At 41.2% G+C, this 16796-nt stretch overlaps 2 protein-coding genes across 6 annotated transcripts in view; one reads left to right on the plus strand and one right to left on the minus strand.

Moving 5' to 3' along the window:
• Positions 1 to 16796, minus strand: part of LOC102517286 (cytidine monophosphate-N-acetylneuraminic acid hydroxylase) — a 216339-nt gene that overhangs the window by 101508 nt on the left and 98035 nt on the right. The gene's annotated exons all lie outside the window — the stretch shown is intronic.
• CARMIL1 (capping protein regulator and myosin 1 linker 1) overlaps positions 14845 to 16796 on the plus strand; it is a 281411-nt gene continuing 279459 nt past the window's right edge. For 2 of the 5 annotated variants that reach the window (XM_032462599.1, XM_032462600.1), the window contains exon 1: positions 14845 to 15218. In XM_032462599.1, coding sequence (XP_032318490.1) covers positions 14894 to 15218 — 325 coding nt within the window. In that variant the 5' untranslated portion in view covers positions 14845 to 14893. Of the gene's footprint in view, positions 15219 to 15251; positions 15802 to 16796 lie in introns of those variants that run through there. The other 3 variants (XM_032462601.1, XM_032462602.1, XM_032462604.1) reach the window with 3 other exon arrangements.

Genomic DNA, 16796 nt, shown 5'->3' on the forward strand with positions numbered 1-16796 from the left:
ATTCGAATACTGCATGAGCCCAAGCCCCGACCCCCCTCCTAAACTCACCTTCTGTGATGAGGAAGAGGAAGTGGCTGGGCACAAGGTAATCTTCCTTTGTGTGTCTAACAGCTGTGAATCTTTCTTGTTTTTTAACTTTTATGGAGAATTGATACCTTTTCAAAGCTTTTTAAGTGTCACTTCTTCTGCCAAGACCCAACTCCCATTGCTAACCCTTGGATGTCCACAGATTCTTCACGGGGCTAAGCTTCACACATGACTTTGTTGGACAAATTGTCTTGACCTTCTACTGAGGAACTGCCATTTCCTAGTTATGTCCCAACAATACATCAAAAGCCTACCCAGGTTCCTCTGTAAATGCGGCTGGGCCAGGGTATTGCCACCGTTTCCTAAATGCACAATAGCTTTGCTGTCAGCCAGCACGATTTGACAGCGCCAGCAGTTAATAAATGACAAAAGGAAAAAGAAGATCTAAATGGCAAAAGTTACGGAAGCCAGAGAGAGTTGGGCAAGAGAAAGATATCACTTAGACATGTCAGCTCTAATAAGTAAATTAATCACGTAAAATAGTACGTCAATCAAATTTTTTAAAAAAATGAACCCATGGAGCCCAACTCTCATTTTCATATGCTTTTTAATGCCAGTGCTATCCACTTCTACATTTCAGTGTTCAATGTTTTAGATTAAGGGGAAAATTTTAAGTTAAAAACGAGAGCATTCTAACTTCTTCCTGACTTTGTTCTTTATTACCTCCCGCTAGTTCCCATTAGATAAAATCAAATCCAATTAAAATTCACCTCATTTATTGGCTTACTTTTTAAATTTATTGCTTGGTAACCCCGAGTAACTTAAGAGCATAGAGGAAGCCCAAGTAACCTCTAAGACAGGGCTGGTTTACTTGTTCAGATAGTCTCAAATGCTCAAGATTGTGTCTGGTACTTTGGCCGTAAGCGTCTTCACCGAAGATAATTTTGCTGCAAGGATTTTCACTACATAACTCACTAGCCATGAGGCAGTTTCTTCATAAAAGATAAAATAAAAGAAAAATTTAAAGAGGAGCATTAAAAAAGGATATGATAAAACATAAGAAATGAATAATAATTTAAAAAAGCTATTGCAAAATGCCAAATATTTGAATACATTTAAAATGTGTGTAGATTCATCGCATGTGGGTTGTGTTTAAGTATTTGACCTGTAAGTCTTTTGTTCAGAGTATTTATATACATTTGTTTTTTACTTGCTGATTTTTTCTCCTCATTCTCCTCATTTTCTTTTTCACTAAAATTTATTTCTTCACTGAGTTTCCAAACGCTAGGATGCATATTTGTAAGTGAGCTAAGTACTGCGATGTAAAAGAGTCTGCTCCATTGTTTGCTGTATGTTGTACTTGGCATATTGTCATGTGTCTGTTGATAGACATGGCAGTTTTATGAGAAATGTGGGTTCCTTTAACTCTTATCCTCTTTCTCCTCCAATGTAGGAGGAGGAAATAAGAAACCAATTCTTGGAGCAAATCATCACCAGCTGTCAGCTCAATAAAGCTATCAAGAGCATCACTAGCTGGAAGAAATAACATGCTTCAACTCGCTGAAACCAAACTGTCAAACCCAACTGTTGACCTATCATGGCAGAACTGCTTTACAGTGAATTAGTTATACTGCAGAAATGTTTGCAGCAAAAATGCTTGGGGGCAAAGATGTCTAATGGCAAAGATGTTTATGGGGAAAGTACCTAGAACCACTTAATATGACGTCTTCAACCAACTGGCCTTCCCTTTGATCACAATTGACGTGTGTCTTCCCAGTGGCTTTCCTTGAACAGGACGGTATGAAGGAGAGAATATTAGCTCTGGAGTCAGGCTGTTCTGAGTTCGAATTCTGGCATGACTATTGATTATGTGAGCTTGATAAAGTTGTTTAATTTCTCTGAGCCTTAGTTTCTACTGTTTTCAAAGTTGGGATAAAAATTTTCTCGTGTTCTTCCTAGGAAAATTTCAAGGGTGAATACATATCACTTGCCTGACCCAGTGCTTAATACAGGATATGCACCTGACAAATGTTATCTCATACCCATATTTGATTACTATTAATCATTGCTCCCAACCCACTCCTGCTTTCAGCATATTATTATCACAATTTGGGTTCTCTCTTGATACCTACTGTGTCCTCCAGGAGATTATACTCACTGGCAGTGGGGATGATGCCTGATCTTTTATAAAGAGCGTGTAAGCCGGAGCTCCAGCGATGGGCAATAACCCATGTGCTCACCTAACCAACCTTTCAACCAGGCATAATTTGGGTGTATGACTAGGACAGTGTTTATCGATTGGTTATTGATTATTGGTTATTGATACCCCCTGTTTAGAAAACCTGGCAGTGACTCTTACAATTTTTATTTCTAGCAAGGCATTTCCCAATATTAAATAAAAACATAGAGGTTTAAAGCATTGACTTGAGTATATATTGCAAAGCAATATTTGAAAATTTACACTCAGCTAAGACAGAGAGTCATTTAAGAAAGGCCATTGATTTTCAGTTTGTAAACACATGAGTCTGGGCTACCCTGCAGGGTAATGTTGTGTGTGGCTCATTTGTAGGTGAGACCGCATCATTAAAAAAAGTTTGATGGTTTCCTGGATGGGATCCAAGACAAATTTGCCTTAGAGGGCATTTCCCCCTGAGTCTCACAGTCTTCTAGAGGCAGTGTGTTATTTTGCAGTCTTGGAGGTAATTTCTGAAATGTCTGTTACCTGAAAAATGTTTACTGATTTATAATATAAAGCTATGTGTGCCTTGAGGGAAAAGATCATGCCTTATTCATCTCAGCAGCCTTTGCAGATCAGAGAATACCGTGAATTCAGTAGGTGCTAAATAACTGTGGGCTGAGTTAAACTAATCAAGGCCGGTATGTTTGAGGGCAGAAAGAACTAATGGAATGAAGACATACTTTTCTTTCCACATTTTGATTTAAAAGGTGATTCTTATGATCTTTATTGCAGCTAAGAGTCAGTCATGAGCTCAAGCTGATCTCTGTCAAGGCTGGGATAATTTCCACCAGTTTGAAAGCTTGTTAATTATGTGTGGAGGATTGGATGTAGTTGTGCATATTTCAAGTCAAAGTCCTCCTAAATATTCTCACCTGTGAATATTTCTCCCCTACTTTCTGTCTTCAGTTTCAAGCACTCAAAAATACAAACAGGGCTTAAGTCAACCTGCAAAACTGTGAACTATAAACTGGTTTTTGGAAGAGACAGACTTCTCTGTTTATGCGCCAAAATAATGGGATGATCAAACAACGTTCCAAATGGGAGTCATCGCCTGCTGTAGAGATCACTTTGAGGAGTTAGCCAAACATCCAATTTGGTCAACTGGTCAAAAGGTAAATGAGATATATTGCTAATGATTGTGTTGTCCTGTGGCTGTAAAAAAAAAAAAAGAAAAGAAAAGAAAAGCCAAGAGTGAGGGAATACTTACTGCCTCTTGAATTAGTGAAAATATAAAAAGCTATGATATTCGATGCCAATAAAGCTTTAGTAAAACTGGCTCTCTCAGGCACTGCTGACAGCAACAAAAATGATACCTTTCTGGAAAGCAATTTGGGGGAAGCCATAAAAAAATTTCCTAGCTTCTGTTTCAGATTTCTGGGATTTTATCCTGAGAAACTTGTCCAAACATGAGCAAAAACTATCTGTATGAACATGTCCATCGCAACATAATTCATACTGGCAGAAAATGAGAAGTGACAACAGGGCAATATTTAAGGCAGTTACAATATATCTCCTCTACGGAATGTTAATTTCAAGAACAATTATGAACTCCACAGCAATGTAGAAAACTGCTTGGACAATGTTGAACTCAGAAACAAAAATTGTAAAATACGAAGTTTTGTTGTGTTCTAGCAACAGATATGTAATCAGTGCACATATTTCAAAAAAAGTAGCCAAAGATAAATAAAAAATGGTGACAGTTGCTTTGTTAGAAATAGTGCACACTGAGAGTGTAGAGAAATTGGAAGTATTTTCTATTTCCCAAATATTGACTATTATGGTTATATTTAGTAAGTTAAAAATACAAAATAAGATCTTCAGAGAGGAAAATTAACTACCTTTTCCTGTTTCTTCTTTCAATAAGAAACAGGTGTCAGTGAAATCTTCCTTAAATCCAAAACACATTTCTCATGCTGTGGCTGAAGTATATTTTTTCTTGGAATTAAGATTTCCATCCTCTGTATTTGTTATTTTTGCCAAGGGCACTATAGTTCCATGGTAAAGTTTTTTTGTTTGTTTCAGTTCTATTTCCTTGAGGTTGCATGCAAGTATATTTGGAACAGGAAATTTAAATTATCAATGTGTATTTATGTATTTAACCTAATAAACAACTTTCTTTTGAAGGCTTATTCGATCGCTGGCTTGTTATGCTACAATGTAATCGCTGTGCATGTAATTCTAAAATTCCCTGGTTGTTGTCTAGCCTCTCTGAGGGCTTACCATTCTAAAGAGGAAAGCACAAACTAGTCGCATTTAAGATTAAGCCAGGAACATGGCCTTCCTTGTACGAGAGTGTCCTTCTCAATTCCAAGGAAAAGAAACGGATGTTATTTCAGCTTTCCTCATGTGATTTAAAAAAAAAAAACAAAACCAAACTTTTATGGTTGTACACAGGAACGTTACCAAGCTCCCTCTTTCCTTTTGGGTTGTGGAAACTTGAGCTATATTTGAGCAAAACGAAAATATCCAAGATCTTATCCTTTTGGGATCCATTCCCATGCTGGCATTTGCTATGTCGCCCATGGATGTCTCTGTAGTTCTACAGAAAAATGTACCTACTAGTGATGGTTAAAGTCATATTCCTCAGCAGTCACTTGTGCACCAATATTGTGTAATTAAGAATCTGGGTTCAAGTACTAGCTCTTTGTGACTTACTAGTTGCATATCTTCTTAACAAAACAAAACAAAACAAAACAAGAAGCTCTCATTTCCTATTCCCTGTTAGTCAAAGTGAATAAGATTACCTAATGCGGATGAATTTTTACAACTGCAATGATAAGTGTTGGTGGATTTTTTTAAAAGTGTTTTACGATGAAGTGCTCTGTGATGTAAAAGGTATTATGTAATTGTATGTATATATTAGTATGTGTGTATCCAAGACATGACTAATAAGATGATGGTTATACAATTGATTGTCAAGGAAATATGCTTGTTTAGCCTGACTATGAATCAGCCACAGATCTTAAACATCTCAGCAGTTGCTGACTATAAATCTATGTGGGTCATAGAAGTCGTAGGTTTTCTCATCGCCTTTCTTTCTTGAACAGTATTTGTAAAATTACAAGAACGCTTAGCCTAGATTATCTCAGCTATCACACAGTGAACAGATACTAAGTGTGTTAACATCTTGAGCCCTCAGGGCAGCCAGGTAGGGCCTGGCAATGTACTGGGGGCCCTAGAACCACCCCTTCTTAATGAGAGGTGCTTTATCTGTTTACGCCAGTGTGCTGGACAAATAAAACCATGTTCTATGTGTGCATGTCAGGAAGAGAGTTGGGAAGCCCTGTGATACAGCTCAGCCTCATTGGTGATCATTTGTGCACTTAGGTAGTATACTCCTATGACCTTGACTTTGCATTAGCTCCCTTTCTAGCTTTTCCTATTTTGCTGCTCTAAGTTATTCATGCTTTTCTTACAGACAGTGTTGTCTTTTCTAAATGTGGGAAGTCCATGGACTGGAAAGTTTCTGGCAATGTCTGTATCTGCTTGGAAGTATCATTAAAATGACCTTAGATCTGTGACCTTGAGCTAGACAAGAGGGAAAAGTCAAATCCACCCCAATCTCATTTAGGAAGCTTGGATATTTTTCAGAATAAAATTAAATCTTCAATAGGTTATTTAATGTAATCAAATAAAACAATCTCAGGGGAATTGCAAAACTGAACCAGCCTTAAGACTAATGTGTCCCTTGGACTCAGTGGACTTGGGTTGTGAATGGACCCCAGGTGGACAACCAAAACTAGACACTGAATGGTAGAACTTTCACAACGTCCAGCATCTAATCAAAGATTCTCAGGCAAAGAAGCAACAGAATGTGACCCAAAAACAAGTAATCAAAAGAAATGTGTGTATGTGTTCATATGCACATGTGAGCAAAACAAAACCAACAAAAAAGCAAGCAAATGATAAGTCTAATATTTAGGATCAAGGTATCCTTTGAGGGAGATGCAACAAGACAGGATAGGAAGGAACATGGAGGTAAGTATCAGTTACTGGTTGTATTCTGGCCCTTGGGTTGGATTCCATTCATTATTTCTTTATTAAAAGAAATAAAGGATCCTGTGACTGGAACGGTGATGATGGTAATCATCAATCAGAAATTATGATTAACCCAGTTCTATGCACTGGGAGTCCAGTGGAAGAAATAAAACAAGAGGAGTGTAAAAGGACCCAGCATGCATGAAGAGTCTAGGGCAGGAAATGGTATAACTTTCTAGGAAATAATAAAGCTCAATGTGGCTGACACTTCGAAAATCAACAAGATGTATCTCTCAGAGCGGACTCTCGCTGATTAATCCTACAGAGGGATGTGTTTAAACAAGAATGTGCATCTATTAAATCATGGTGTGAAATACAACAGTCATATGGCCTGGAATGTTTAGCCCATTTATAGCAGGAGGGGAGGGGGGTTGAACAAGGAGCACATAGCAGCACTCGTTAAATGTTAGTTCACATCCCCTTTATAACCGTAAAGTTTTGTGCAAGGCAGTACATCTTAGTGTTTGGTTTTCATATGGAGAAATTAAATAGAAAGAATGATATTATGAAAAGAACACTTCAAATGAGAGTCCTTGCTTTGCCAATAACTAGCTGAATGATACTGAGCAAATTATTCTCTTTGGGCTCCGTCTGTAATAACTGGAGTTAGGATGCTGGAATTTTCCAAATTGAGTTCCGTAAAACACTAGCATTCCTTGAGAAGTTAATAGGAGCTTAATGGAAAAGAATGCTGTAGTCCAACAGGTTGGGGAAGCACTGTATCCCGTATTCCCTCTCCTATTGGGTCCTATGCAGAGTAAGCATGTTAAATACTCAAAGAACTTCTCCAGTGAAAAAAACCCAATGGAGCTTCATATACTGCATTGTTTATGCAACTTATTTGTCTATGAAACACTCTTTTATCACCATCTTTTGAAGCAGGACTTGAGAAACAAACACTAGCTAGGATTTCTCAGGTCCTTTCCAGTTCTAAAACGAAGATTCTTTCTGAAACCTACGCAGCAGAAATGGTAGAGCTGGATTTAAACATAAGCGTGAGACTCAACTGATAATCTTGGTTATCAGTTAAAGCAATGAAACTGCAAAGTATGTATATAAGTGCAGAGGTGGCATGGTTGGTGTAACAGTTACAACAATGTCATTGGTGTGGAGGGAGCCTCCGTATTCTTCCTGGTTTGATTATTTGTGGAGTTAAAATAAAGAACAACCTGAGAACTTTTACCAACCAAAATTCTCCTGGGATCTCCCAGGGATTTGTTTCACAAGTTTTGAGTGTCTATAACGTGTCAGGCACTGTTCTAGACGCCAGCAGGATAGACGGCCCTGAGGTGTATCAAAATCACTTGGGCCCATAGTGTAGCCTGAGTTAAGAGCAACTCAGTCAGCGACCAGCAGATGGCAGTAGTAGTCAGTTTTTTTAAGCTTCATAGTTGCTGTAGGAATAAATGGAAATACCACTTTTTAACCCAAACTGTAAATCAGGGCTACTCTGTGGTTTTGATGTGTGGCCTTGGAACTGTCATTTAACCTGTCTTGGGTGAAGTTTCTCCTTTTTTCATTTTTTATTTTTTAGGTGAAGTTTCTCTATCTGAATAATAGAGGTAATAAAAATTGCCTTGAGGATTAAATGAGAAAAAACATTGCAAGTGCTCAGCATGAAGAAAGGAGTCATACATGTTAAGTTTTTATTCACACAGTTCTCATGCCATTTGGCAAAATGTCGATTTGCCAAAATTGGAATAACATCAGTTAAAAGAGGTATTTCTTCATAGAGCAATAATAATATTAACAAAGGAGATCTAAATAAGTAAAAATATAACAAAGGGTACAATACAAACTTAAGGTAATCGTTTGAAAGAAAGCCAGAAGTTGGGCAGTTTTTTACATTGCTGCTTTTCTCACAGGCCACTTTCAGAGTAGCTTGGTTGGTAACTCCCTTGTTGTACTAACTCAAAGTAATTGTGAGTTATTTGTAAATCTCCTATTTATCAGAGGGGTAGTTGACTTGCTAATGGGGTTCCTACCTAAATAGCCAAGGGAACCCCAGCGCTATCAGAAAGTGAAAAGTTGACTTAAGCTTATTTTTTCTTGGATAAAGGAGACAATTATTTCAAGATCTCCAGACCTCCGGAGTGACTTAGAATGAGTGACTTAAATTCAGAATTTAAAAGCCTCCGAGTCAGCTTACCTCATTTCTAGAAAAGATGTGGGGAGAACTGGGGAATAGAAGTTAGGGTTGAGGGGTTTATAGGAGAGGATCCCCATATGCTTCTGAGAACTGCTTAAACAGCAAAGCTTCTCCAAACAGGGACAGCTATTTCTAGAGATAATCCAGATATGCAAATAGGGGTGTTTATTGAATGAATTCAATTCATATGGGAGTAATTAAGACGCTACAGGACACAGATGATTTCTATACAATCTCAAGAGGTCAGTTAAAGAGGCAAACTACTTTGTTTTTTTCAAGGTTTTGGCCATCCTAGTTTCTATGAATTTCCATATGAATTTTAGAATCATCTTGTTAATTTCTACAGAAAATTCTGTTATGATTATTATTGAGATTTCATTAATATCTCAAGTTCTATTTGAGGAGAAGTTAACACTTTAATCACATCTTTCAATCTATGGTTATTAATATATTCTCCATTTAGCTCTTTTTTACTTCAGCAATGTTTTGTAGTTTTCATTATACGTGTTGTACATATTTTATTAAATTTATCCTTACATACTTTTTATGCTATCATAAATTATAATTTTAAATTTTTAATTTCAAATTTTTCATTGCTGGTATATGGCATATGGAAATACAATTGATTATATATTGACCTTGTGTCCTGCAATCTTGCTAAATTCACTTATTATTTCTAATAGCTTTTTTGGTAGTTTGCTTAGGATTTCTATGTACAGCCATGTTGTCTGCAAAATGTTTTCTTCCTTTCTGATCACTGTGACTTTGATTCGTTTTGCTTGCCTTATGGGAATGGCTAAGACTTCTAGCATAATATTAAGTACAAGTAGGAAGAGAAGATATCCTTGTCTTTTTCCTGATTTTAGGGAGAAACCATTTAGTCTTTCACCATTAAGTGTATTATTAGGTGTAGGGTTTTTGTAGATGACTTTTATCAAGTTGAGGAAATTCCCTTTTCTTCTTTCCAGCATATTTGGGGGTTTTATTATGAATGGCTGTTGAATTTTGTCTCATGTTTGTATTTATGTGTGGGTGTGTGAGTATATCTGTTGAGATAAGTGAGGTGATTGTTTCTTCTTTTCTTTTCAGGAAGGTTTTAATTTCAAATTCAAACTTCTTTAATATATAGAGCTCTTCAGATTTTTCTATTTCTTCTTGAGTCGATTTTGGCAATTTTTGTCATTTGTATGTTTCAACTAAATTATCAGATTTATTGGTATTAAGTTGTTCATAATATCCTTTTCCTCCCCTTTTAATGTTTGTAAGTGAGGACTCTTCTTTCATGCCTCATATTGCTAAGTTCTATCTTCTGTCTTTTCATCTTGATCAGTCCACCTAGGATTGTATCAAATTTATTGATTTGCTTTTCAGTGCAGCTCCCTGCTTCCTGGCACTCTATCTCATAAGATACTGCCACCCCTGTCTCTCCAAACTTTACATCTCCTTGACCCCATGGACTCTGTTTAGGGTTTCCCTCTTTTCACCCACCACCCAGTTATTTCCAAGCAGAAATCTGGTGGCAATCATAGTACTCACTTTGTTTCCCTTCCTTCAAGGATCACAGTCCTGCTCCATCCGATGTTCAGTGTCTGAAAAGCAGTTGTTCCTTATATTTTGTACTATTTTCTAGTTATTGAAGGAATGTCCAATCCTCGTTATTCTATCATGACCAAGAGCAGACGTTCCCTCACTCTAGAGTGAGTTTTCTTTTGCTCCCACACTCTTCTATGTTCCATGTTAAGGTTTGTTTGTTTTGGTCTCTGGCTTTCCTCAAATATCAGTTTTCCTTGGATGTCTATATTAACAGTGAGGCTTAACAGAGCTGATTTGAAGCTTTACAGAAATGGACAGAGCTTATCAGCTGCTGGGGCTCAATTTAGGGCAATAGCTGGGGGGACCTGGCCCTTTCACTGGCAAATCGCCATGTATCAGTATCTCACAGGTTTGTCTCTTAAGGATAGGCAATAATCTATGAGTGGAATCTGATGTCTGGGATCATAAAGCCTTCTGTTAGACTTCTGAGAATCAAGCAGAGAAAGTTGTGGAGGTGTAACATTTAGAAGGTAGATTTTCTCTCAATATCCCTCTTTTCCATATGGTATGACGTCTCACTTTTTACCTTCTGCTGTTCCACGACTAGGTTCTTTTTGGTTCAGTGTCTCCAAAGAGTAAACCTCCCATCTTAGGCAGCGGTCCAGGGCTGCGTAGCTGACTGGCTGGATGAGTTAGAGAAGGGAATCTAACTCTTCTTTTAAATTCTTTACCAATCCTCCTGGTTTTTGTTGTTCTCTCATTCTGCACTTCAGCGCCCAGAGATCATTTGTGCCTCTAGTTCCTGAGATTTTTCTTGGGTTCTGCTATAGAAATTAGCTTGCTTTTTATTTGCTTTCTACCCTCTGGCTTACAATTTGTCTTTCTCTGGTCTGTTAAGTCAGTTACCATTCCTCCACTGGCTTTCCCAGTTTCCAAAATGTTAAATTTTCTAGTTTGCTACCATCTCCTGTCTTCTTTGTCCTTGTGGTTTTATGACTTTTTATATAAATTAAAAAACCTATATCTTAGAATAGTTTTGGATTTACAGAAAAATTTAATAGAAAGTACAGAGAATTTCTATACACCCCTCACTCCCCACAGTTCCCCTTACTGTTAATGTCTCTGTTAGTTTGGTGTATTTGCTACAATTGATGAGCCAATATTGACACGATATTATTAACTAAAGTCCACTGTTTACATTAGGGAATCTATGGACGGTTTTTTCTTCTACTCTTATTGGGAACAAGCAGAGTTACATAAATGCAAGCACTAAATCCTCTATGCTTAACAGAAAGTCCCCTGTACAGCGTTTTGGCTACTCCTCTGACTTTATTCTCCTTCGTATCCCTAATTCTGGAGTTATCTGTGTTCTGCTTCCCTCTCCTTTTCCATCTCCTAATCACTCTTCAACCCACTACAACTTACCTTCTTCTCCCATTATTCTACTAAAATGGATCTCTCCAAAAAGCAAAAACAAACCAATACTTCCCTTATTGTTAAATTTAAACGCAGGTTACTCTTTATCCATTTGACTTTTAAGCAAAACACGACACTGTTAAACCATCTCCCATTTCTTGAAATACTATTTTTTCCTGTCCTCCCAACTTGACAGCGTATCTTCCTGGTTTCCTACTACTTCTCTGTTGGCTGGTCCTTCACTGACTCTGTAGTAGCCATTTTTCAAGATGCCTCCAGTGATCCCTGCCTCTTGGGATTCACATCCTCATGCAGTCACCTCCCTCATTGACCTGGGGTGATTCAATGATCCAGGTGACAGTAAAATAGAGCAGAAGTGATGATATGTCACTTCCAAGGTAAAGTTATAAAAGATATGTCCTGAGGAACTGAGGCTTCAGCCAACAACCAATAAGGAACTGACACCTGCTCACATCATGGAAAGCCCCAGGAGAGCCTTCAGTTGACCACAGCTGCAGCTGACAGCCTGAACCCAATCTCATAAGACTCTGAGCCAGAACCACCCACCTAAGCTGCTCCCAAATTCCTGACCCATGGAATCTTTGATATATTAAATATTTGCTACTTTAAGCTGCAGAGTTTTGGGGTTTGTTTGTTATGCAGCAATAGATAACTGATAGTTTCCTTTGCAGCCCTTCTTTTTCTGATGGCCTGTACTACTTGAGTTTCTTTCCTCCTCATATTCCATGGTTGCCTTGTCCGATCTCACTCACTTCTCAAGAGGGACCTGTTCTTTAATGTCTGCTCCTCGCTCACCACCCTCTACCATATCATCTAATCAGATAAGCTAGGTTTTCCAACTAAACATTTGCTCTGACGATGATGATGATGGAAAATTTCAAACATACATAAAAGTGAGAGCAATGAACTCTCATGTACTCCATTATCCAGCTACAACAAAAATCAGTACAAGGCTATTCTTGGTTCATCTATATCACCATTCAGTCTTCCACTCCACCCCATAAACATCTCCCTCTCGCATGGATTACTTTTTCAAGCAAATTTCTTATAATATCATTTGTCAATACTTTAAAGGAATATTGTCTAATAGACATTTACTTCTCACTGTCTTCTAATCACAAACTAATTTTTCCTAGAGGTGTTTGCAAGCTTAGTATTTCTTTGTGTACTTATTCTGAAAGGCCTATGTTAACCCAGTTGAGAAATACACACCTCATTAAGAAGGCCCCTAAGCAAGAGTTGCTGAGGGTGGGAAGTTAGTCTGCAAATCACTGCTTGGTGAGTGGAGATGTCATTGGTTCCCACATACCTGAATATCTTCCAATTTTAAAATCAGTTCTCAGTGTAGTAGGCAAGATCAAAAATTGATTTGGGTAAATAGTGGAATTTTGTTGTTGTTGTTAGTTTGCTGATTTCTTATTCACTTTTTTTGGTTTTGTTTCCATGCGTTTAATCATTGTTTATATGGTTCTAATGGTAGTATGTTAAACCACTATAGATGCAGTATTTTCAGCAGATTTTTAAATTCATGGAGTATTTTCTCGCCATAATGCACTACAAAATATACTACAGAGATATAAACATACATCTCAGAACTAAAAATAAAAGTCCATGTATAATTTTCCAAAATGCTTTTGTTACTCAGCAAGTGTTAAATTGACTACAGTTGTGTTTAACAGTGTAAAAGTTCAGGTGTGGTAGGGATTCTCTGAAAAGCCTGTTTTCTCTTCCTTTCTAATAGGTTTCAGTTTATCAGTGCTAGTTACAATGCTTAAACACAGCCACACATACATATTTACTTAGATGAAGCTACAGGCAATCACATTTATAGTGGCAATCAGTTTCAGGTTGTGGTTTCAATACTTTCTTAATCAAGACCATAATGGCACAGATAAACTTGAAACTATGGAAGTGGGAGGGCAGGTACACTGAGGAAATTTTGCAGCACTGGAGGGGTGGACAGATTTCAGCCAACAAGCACACAAACTAGAATTTGAAATGCATTCCCTAAGCTGGCCCCCTGGTTGTACTACGCGGGGGATATTTCCTGCTTGTTGGGTTTTACAGTGTTACAGTGCTCCTTGGAGTTCTCTGCTTGCTGTTCTGAAATGTACTTGAGTTTTGCACTCAAGAAGTAAATGATTTTCATCTCCAAAATGAGTAAGTCACTTCTGAGCATTGAAATAGGAGATTCATTTGAATACATGCCCTCAGAGGTGTAGGGCTCATTTGGGATCCTGCTCCAGTGGGGTGGGGGTAGGGGAAACCATTCTTTATTGAAACCCGAGCTGCCTTTAAAAGATGCCAAGGAGCACTGATTACAGGCATGCTGTACACCCTGTCCTTTATTCTTCCCATCACTCCAGGCCAGGGGGAAAAAAGTTTTGTCTTTATTTTCACAAGTTACCACGTGGTGTGGAATCCTCAGGGCTGTTTCTGAAACTTCACTGGTAAGTGCCAGAAAAATCTTCTTTAACATACACAGTTGAATGAAAGATAGTTCTAGTCCTGCCCTTAAACTGCCTCCAGTTTAGTTGGGCAGACAAACCCAAACTCAGGGAACAATGCAAGAATTAGACAGTAAAACCAGTCAAATGCACAAGTAATGAAACAAAGCACTGTATGGTTGGTTTTAGAAAATAATGTTTCAGGCAGTATATTCTAGTAGTTTGGAACAGAGGGATCACAGTGATCTGAAAAATCCTGGAAGATCTTCACAAAGAAGGTACACATTGGGCTGGAAATGAAAACATAGATAAGAATCCGATAACCTTAAAAGGAAGGGAAAAGCAAATAATAAATAGTTTTGGAGAGTCAGGTGGGGAGTGGAGAGTGAGAGAGGTTAGAAGGGTAAATGCCTTCCTTGGTAATGCCAGGCGGAGAGGCTGAAGATGATTCGTGGGGGTCCTAGGTAGGCAGCAGTGTTTAAAACTAGACTATCAATGCGTGGGATTCCCTTTCCTTTCCTATCTCCCCTTCCCTCTGTCCTTAAAACCAGAACCTGATTAGACAGGCATTCCCAGCCGCCAGGCAGTAAGGCAACAACTGAGACGCCCCCAAGGCTTCTGGCCCTGACGTCGTCTCTTGTAGGGGCGGGGCCCGGGGGAAGTCGGAGAGAGTTGGGCCAGGTGAGATCAGACCTATCAGCAGGCTTATTCTGGCTTCTGCGAAACGCTCAACTGTCTGAATTTGCTCTGGGGTTAAAGTAGGTTCCTCTGGAAGTGAAAGGCATTTTCCAGGCGCTCTCCCACTTTGAATGTCTGAGACGTCAAACGGTGGCGGCGGAGCGCCCGCTGAGCACACAAAAAAGTGTTTTCTCACCATCTGGTTAGTACTTACAGGTTTCGTCTACCTCCTGCGCCCCAGAAATGGAAAATTAATAACGTCGAAGGAAACGCCAACCTGTCACAGGGAGGGCTGTAAAAGGAAAGGGCATAGAGGGCTCCCAGTACGGCCTGGTTTCCGTGCAGATGGGTCTGCGGAATCTGCGCGAGTCTGCAGCCTCCGCTCTCCTGGCGCCCTCGGCCCCGCCGGAAGGTGGGGACAGGGCATCGGGCAGCCGAGGCCCAGCCGGCTGTCCTCCCCGGCAGCCAGCAGATGGCTCCCGGGCTCTCTCGCCCCCTCTCCAGAAGCAGGGCTTCGGCGGTTCGGGAGGGAGGCTGAGAGGAGGGGGCGCCGTGCCCGCCGCCGCAGCCCAGCGCCGCGTGCCTCCCGGCCGTGCGCCCCGTGCCGGGGAACGTGCGCCCGGGCGCAGGAGGCCGGCCTGGGACGCGTGCGGAGGCCGGGTCTCGCGAGGTGAGGAGGAAACGCAGGAGGAGGAGGAAAACGAGGAGGAGGAGCGCCGGAGCTGCCCCCGCCCTGCCGGAGCCCGGCAGGAGCGCGAGGAAAGCCCGGTCGCCCGCCCCGCTCTCCCCGCCTCTCCGCACGCCTTCCGCTTTCACCTAGGGCCATAGGTGCGGCGCCGGGGCCGGGCGGGAGCTGGCAGTGGCCGGAGCGACGCCGCTGAGAGCCGGGAGCCGCAGCCGCAGCCACAGCCGCAGCTGCTCCCAGTCCCGCAGGGGCTCCGTTCCGCCGCCGGGAACTGCAAGGAGGCGTCATGTAGCAGCAGCCGCAGACCCACCTCGGATTTGCAACTCTTTCCTTTTTTTTAAAATTTTCTTCTTCTTTTTTTGGTGGGGCGGGGGGGGCGCGGCAAAATTCCATCTCCGCCCCCGCTTTCTTGCCTACTCCCATTTGCAAACTGCATCTGCCTCGTAAGAAATTGAGGGGTTCGGGGGAGGGCGGGGGGCCATAAATCAGAGTTGGATCCGCAGCACCCCCTGCACCTAGAGGGCCACCATGACCGAGGAGAGCTCCGAGGTGCCCAGGGAGTTGATAGGTAAGAGTCGCGCGTTTGTTGATTTTTCCTTATGTCTTTGCGTCCCCCTCACCTCCACCTCCGCCTCCCTTCCCACCTCTGCCTCCCCGCACGTCCCGCCGGGTCCCGGCGCCCCTCGGGTGGGAGTGGAGTGGGGCAGGGTCGCTGGGGGGCGCCGGGAAGTTTGCTCCCGTGTGACCGCCTGAAAAGCCGAGTCCTGAGAGGGCCGGCGTGGGGAGGACTCCGGAGCCCCCAGGCGCCTCCTCCCTGCGCGACCTGGGGGCCCAGGTTGGCAGAAGAAGGGGACGGGCCGCCTGGGTTTGAGGAGTTCTGGAAGCCAGGAGAAACCTTTGCAGCGCCCAGCCCAGTGCCCCAAACTCGGCAAGTCCGGGCAAACCCAGGACCAGGACGGCTGGCGAGCGCGCAGTAGGTCGCCTCCGGCACGTGTCAGGAACCCCCGGCCCCCAGAAAATACCCGGCGGGAGGTGCCCCTCTGCTGTACAGACTTGGAGGGGGCGCTAGTCCGGTATAATGACTGAGCCTGGCAAGGCGTGGCTTCGCATAGCGAACTGGGAGGGAAAGGGTTACAAGACTGACGCAAACTCGGGCCAGGAAATTGAGGGTTAATGATAAAAGCCTTATTTTAATAATAATTAACCTACCGATTCTCCAAACCCCGGATTTCTTAGGGAACCCGTGTGTGGTACCATATACAAGGTGACCCATTGTTTGTGTCCCTTGAGGTTTGTTTTTTGGTGGGGGGAGGAGCTGAATATTTTGTCTTGGGGTTTAACTTAATAATGTGGCGGGTTAAAAGGCAGAGTTAAAATGAGCTTTGGGGGGAAGAGTGTTTTGCAAACCAAGTGTTTAAGCTTTTGTGTGTGTGTAGCATGTTGTATTGTAACAAGGTACGTGTTTGCGCGTGTGTTTTGAGCCCCAGTGACCTATATTCCTCACTGTACCATCCTTGGCACACTACAAAGCTCAGAAAGATGGTTTTTAATTGGTGCTGACAA

The sequence above is a fragment of the Camelus ferus genome, chromosome 20, assembly GCF_009834535.1.
Source record: "Camelus ferus isolate YT-003-E chromosome 20, BCGSAC_Cfer_1.0, whole genome shotgun sequence".
In the NCBI taxonomy this organism is placed as follows: domain Eukaryota; kingdom Metazoa; phylum Chordata; class Mammalia; order Artiodactyla; family Camelidae; genus Camelus; species Camelus ferus.